At 39.4% G+C, this 6,000-nt stretch overlaps 1 protein-coding gene across 1 annotated transcript in view; it reads left to right on the top strand.

The window, feature by feature from the left end:
* LOC119412161 (inositol 1,4,5-trisphosphate receptor type 1) overlaps positions 1–6,000 on the top strand; it is a 125,434-nt gene that overhangs the window by 33,056 nt on the left and 86,378 nt on the right. Inside the window, exons 6-14 of the mRNA XM_037679138.1 lie at positions 314–412; positions 921–1,004; positions 1,186–1,332; positions 1,534–1,629; positions 3,009–3,163; positions 5,081–5,180; positions 5,256–5,416; positions 5,589–5,730; positions 5,830–5,988. Of these exons, the coding sequence (XP_037535066.1) occupies positions 314–412; positions 921–1,004; positions 1,186–1,332; positions 1,534–1,629; positions 3,009–3,163; positions 5,081–5,180; positions 5,256–5,416; positions 5,589–5,730; positions 5,830–5,988 (1,143 nt within the window). The remainder of the gene's footprint in view (positions 1–313; positions 413–920; positions 1,005–1,185; positions 1,333–1,533; positions 1,630–3,008; positions 3,164–5,080; positions 5,181–5,255; positions 5,417–5,588; positions 5,731–5,829; positions 5,989–6,000) is intronic.

The following is a 6,000-nucleotide window of genomic DNA, read 5'->3' as shown; positions in this document are numbered from 1 at the left end:
TCGGATGAGAGACAAAACGTTTCTACATTTTTTTGTTGATTTGCTTTGGTTTTTTTTTTGTTTTTTTTTGAATGTCCAGAGGACCAGATTTAACTTTTTTAGATTTTTCTACCTGGATTATTGAGCATGCATCAGGATATTCTAAACATTTCCATTTTGATTAATAGAAATTTGCTTCCTTTTTGAAGAGATGCATTTATTATGTTTGACACTTTTATAAAAAGAAAAACAATTGCCACCCTCCACTGATGCTACATCATCCCTCTGAAATGTGTCTGAAATACTTTTTTGGGGGTGTTTGTTTCTCTTACAGGTTGTGATTGGAGATAAAGTTGTCCTTAACCCTGTAAATGCAGGGCAGCCTCTTCATGCCAGCAGCCACCAGCTAGTCGACAACCCAGGATGTAATGAGGTACACATTGCTGTCCTGACAGGGTTCTAAAACTTTTTATGTTCTTTCTGTGGCCTGTTCCCTCCTCAGGGGTCACCACAGCGAGTCATCCTCCTCAGTTTCACTCTGTCATCTGTATCCTCTGTCCCAACACCAACTACCTCCTTGACCTCTCTAACTGCATCCTTCTACCAGTATATCCTGTCCTTCCTCTTGACATGTCCAAACCATCTCAGTCTGGTCTCTCTAACTTTATCTCCCAGTTGTTCAACCTGTGCTGTACCTCTGATGATCTCATTCCTAATCTTATCCATCCTTGTCACTCCTCAGGAGCACATCAACATCTTCATTTCTGCTACTTCTTCTGCTACAGTTCTTTCTCCTGTCATTTTGTCAATGCCCCCGTGTCCAAACCTTACATCAAAGCTGGGCTCACTTGTCTCTTTACAGGGCTCTTAAATGAAGTAGTTTTAATAAAGTAAAATGTTAACACAAGTTCAAATGTTTGCTCAGCTTTTCTTTCTTTTAGGTTAATTCTGTAAACTGCAACACAAGCTGGAAAGTTGTTCTTTTCATGAAATGGAGTGACAACAAGGAAACGATCCTCAAAGGGGTTGGTGTCATAGCATTTTTACATGACTTACAGTGATCCAGTTTCACAAGCATTTGATTATACCTACATACTGAAATTGCTCAAATGTGCTATTTAAAATTTAAAATATGGCAAACTAAAAATATTGACCAGTGCAACACATTTTCTGCACTTGTGTGTATTGATTTGGTTGTGATTGCAGGGTGATGTCGTTCGGCTATTCCACGCAGAGCAGGAAAAGTTTCTTACTTGTGACGACCACCGGAAGAAGCAGTATGTTTTTCTCCGAACCACCGGCCGACAGTCTGCAACTTCTGCCACCAGCAGCAAAGCACTGTGGGAGGTGGAGGTACATGCTCTTCAAAGAAAATCCTAAACATATTTGTGTGTGTGTGTGTGTGTGTGTGGTGTTTTAAGTGAATGACAATGTTTTTTTTTTTCTTTCCAAAGCAGTGATGGAAAAGTGAGAAATTAATGTTTTTTTTTTAATGCTCACACAAGCTATGAATTTTGGCAACTTTTTTTTTTGTCATATTTTTGTCATTACCAGGTTGTGCATCATGACCCATGTAGAGGAGGAGCAGGCTACTGGAACAGCTTGTTCAGGTTTAAACATTTGGCCACAGGGTGCTATTTAGCTGCAGAGGTGGGTGAGGTGGGTGTCAAATACATGTACAACAATCACTTTCTACACACAAAAATTAATTTGCTACAACGTTTTTGTTTAATTACTTGGACTATAGATACTATGTGCAATAGATTAATAGTAATGCTCAGTAAATGAGACGGCAGTTTGAATGAATTGATTCTGAGGATGAAGATTTTGTCTTTGTTAGGTGAATCCAGACTTTGAGGAGGAAAGTGCTGAGCAGCGTTCCTCTGTAAGTTTACTTAATGTCCTACTCTGTCATTTGTTTGTAATATAATACAGAGCTCTGTTCTACCTGTGAATTTATTCATTAAAATGTTATTTTGTTCTTTTGTGTTCTGATCTAGGAGGTGGACTTCACGCCCTTTAATTTCCAGGTACAGTGATTAAATTTCTTATTAGCCTCAAATACCTGCCTGATATTACAGCTACTACTTTGAAATGGGTAAAGTATTTTTTGCTGTCAGTTTTCTATGTGCTCTTTATGATCAAAACTTTTTTCTTTTTTTCTAGCTGTCAGATTTATTTGAGTTAGTTGCACCAAATTACCATGAGGTGTCACTGTGCTATAATCTTCATTGATTGGATTAATTTAGACGCAAATTAAGACACAAGTCTGATTTAGATGTTTTTCCTCCAACTTCTATTTGGATTAAAACTTTATTTTAAACAGATGCATGCATGCATGGATGGATGGATGGATGGATGCATGCATGCATGCTTTATTGTCCCCAAGGGGATATTTGTCTTGGACACGGTGCGCTAAACAAAGCTTCTTCCACAATCAAATACACTATAAACAATAAACTCATGTGGACACCACAATTAAAAAAAACAAAAACATCTATTGCTCAATAAAAACACATATAGCATATTCCCACATACATTCCAGCAAGTAAACAAAACAATAAATCAGTCCAGAGCATCAGAAGCATGACAAGACTATATGCCTACTTTATTTAACAATCTGATTGATGTAGGGACAAATTAATTTTTTAATCTGTTAAGTCTACAAGCTGGGATTCTAAACCGTTTGCCAGTTGGCAACAGTTCGCATTGTGAGTTGAGGATGTGAGCGGGGTCAGGCTGTACCCTCCGAGCACGTCCGAGGACAGACTCATCATAGATAGACTGCAGGGAGGGGTGATCAGTCCTTCCTTTCACCTTCATTGCAGTTTGTACCATGCGACTAAGTTTAGATTTAAATTGCACAGAGAGATTACCATACCACGCTGAAAATAAAAATTCACTTCACTGGCATACAGGTCAAAATAAAAGCATACCTTTTTAGCCTTTAATAATAAAAGCTGCTGGTGTGTTTTCTGTCTGCCTCTCTGCAGTTTCTCTGCTCCTTCACTGTACTTCTTCTCTTTTAGCTGGACGCAGATAACGAGGCTCTTCGAGGCCGTCTCCGAGCTCCACAGGAGAAAATCATGTACACGCTGGTCCCTGTCCCCGACGGGATGGATATCTCCTCCATCTTTGAGCTGGACCCCACCACTCTGAGAGGAGGCGATTCCATGGTGCCCAGGTATGACTCTTGCACGCGCCCTCATGTGCATTTACATCCACACCACAGATACTTTGAGGTTGAGCTCTGAAATAAATTACAAATTCACAATTATCATAAAATGCTCATGGGTGGTACAGTGGATCAGTTGGTAGAACTGTTGCCTCTCAGCAAGAAGGTTACTGGACCAAATCCCAGTTGGGGACCTTTCTGGGTGGAGTTTGCATGTTCTCTCTGTGCATGTGTGGGTTTTCTCCGTGCACTCTGGTTTCCTCCCACAGATCAAAAACATGCATGCTAGGCTGATTGGTTACTCTTAAATTGTCTCTAGGTGTGCGTGAGAGAGTGAATGGTTGTCTCGTTTGTCTCTGTGTCTCTGTGATGGACTGGAGACCTGTCCAGGTGTCCTCTGCCTCTTGCACAGTGACAACTGAACATGGGCACCAGTGACCCCCCCACGACCCGAAAAGGAAGAAACAGGTAAATATAATGGATGGATGGATGAAACGCTTTTCTATAAAATCTTTGATAATTGTGATAATTAGTAGAAGTTAGATTAAAAACTAAGAGGAAACTAAGGAAACGATTCAGACATGCATCAGGTTGCAGCTGATGTTACAGATGATTTCAAAGCTGTGGCCTTCCCTTTTAATGGAAGAAAACAACATCAGGGATGCTTTAAAGCAAGGCAAAGAGGGTGGGGGACTTTTTAACAAATGACAAATATCTTAACACACCATCAACCTATCAACAAAAAGACCACAATGATGTCAAGGCAGCAGTGTTTCAGAACAGGACTGCAGTAGCCTTTTGACTCATGTGTTTGGTTGAGGGGAATTTTATCACCAGTAGAGATTAGTTTCTAAATGTATAGAGGAGGATCAGTTTGTGATGAGCTTGTTGTTTTGTTTGTATCACCAGCTGTTTTATTACTGCCTTTCTTTGACTCCTTTTTATTTTTATAAAAGGTTTTTTTTTTGTTTTTTTTTGCTTCAAACACAAAATAATGGTGAAGACATCTGGAAAAGTGTAATGATTAATATCTACAAAGCATTTTACTTATTTTTACTTTACAGATAAATTGTTGATGCACACTGATTTTTGCTCTGTCAGATGATTGTCAAGAAGAGCTAAGAAAGTTAGTTGGGTGTGAAACTAGGCTGTCACGATAACAAATTTTGTTGGGCGATTAATTTTCTCAGAAATTATTGCGATAAACGATAATATTGTTTGAAATTTGACAATAATTCGTGATTATTGTCAAATTTAAGAAGAAATGTTGGTTAATTTTTGTGTCTCCTAGACTTTAAGCATGGCAGAACTGTTACACAAAGGTAAGCCTGTTGGCCTCAGTAGTTGGTTACAAAATGCTTGCCAAGAATCTGACTACTATCTTCTGTCATTGCCTAAGGCCAGACGAGCGACACAGACGCTTACAGTAGTCATGGGGACACGTGGTGTTGACTGGATGCTACACCATATGTATTCAGCTCAGCCTTTACTGTGTGTGATGGTTTATTCTTAACGCAGGACTGATGAAACTGATATTGATGTGTAATTATGCAGGTCAATGCAGACAAAGCGGTAGCAATACAACAGATGACTGAGGTGGCCATAAATGACAGGTTTCCTTCCCAAACGGTTCACTTACCTACTTTGTTCATGTGTACCTCTTTGGCAAACACAGTGACATAAAGGAGCTGTACCATTATTGCAGCACAATGTGCTATAAATCTAGACTTGGTGATTAACCAACCTTTCTGTTTTAGTTGGCTCTTTTTCAAAAATGTGCTTTTTAATAAATAATTTTGTCCACTTTATTGTGCCAAGAGTTGAAGTTGTCGGGTATTATATAGCTCTAGGTGAAGGCATGTGACATTCAGTTTCACTTTTTAGTAGAATTTGTGACCCATTTTATTTCCCCTCACCTACCTCCAGGAGCTCCTACGTCAGGTTAAGGCACTTGTGCACCAACACATGGGTTCATAGTACCATCATCCCTATTGACAAAGAGGAGGAGAAACCCGTCATGTTACAGGTGAGTAGCTGTACGAATCACTCAAATGACAAAACAAATGTTCACATCTTTATAAGTTGGTATTTTGTTTTCCAGATTGGAACATCAGCTGTAAAAGAAGACAAGGAAGCATTTGCTATAGTCCCAGTACCACCTTCAGAAGTACGAGATTTAGACTTTGCCAATGATGCAAGTAAAGTGTTGGCTTCTATTGCTGGCAAACTAGAAAAGGGAACCATTACACAAAATGAACGGAGGTATGCTCGGAAATCAACAAGAGTGTCTACATATCTAGTATTTCTGTATAAAACTATCTAATATTACAACAAATTTGTTTGTAAATATTTCATAGATATGGAATAAACGTTTCACATAAATAATTTTCCAACAAGTTGTTTAAAATGTGTGCCTGATATGTATTAATTCCAGGTTCGTAACAAAGCTCCTGGAAGATTTGGTTTTCTTTGTGGTAGACATTCCCAACAGTGGGCAGGATGTTTTAGAGATCATGGTTAACAAACCCAACAGAGAAAGACAGAAACTCATGAGGGAGCAGAATATTCTTAAACAGGTAGGCCTGAAATCTTAGAGACTGACTGAGGCCAGCCATAAAGTGTCTGTTTTTACCAAAGCTGTTAAAATGACTTTTTTTTTTTTTTTGTCTTTACAGATTTTTAAACTTCTCCAAGCCCCTTTCACAGACAGCGGGGATGGTCCCATGCTGAGACTGGAGGAGCTCGGCGATCAGCGTCACGCACCATTCAGACATATCTGCAGGCTTTGCTACAGAGTCCTTCGCCATTCCCAGCAGGATTACAGGAAGAACCAGGTGGGCTACGCA

Source organism: Nematolebias whitei, chromosome 7 (genome assembly GCF_014905685.2).
Source record: "Nematolebias whitei isolate Nwh7 chromosome 7, NemWhi1, whole genome shotgun sequence".
NCBI lineage: Eukaryota > Metazoa > Chordata > Actinopteri > Cyprinodontiformes > Rivulidae > Nematolebias > Nematolebias whitei.
The sequence above is the reverse complement of the archived record's forward strand: the minus strand, read 5'-3'. Positions and strand labels throughout refer to the sequence as shown.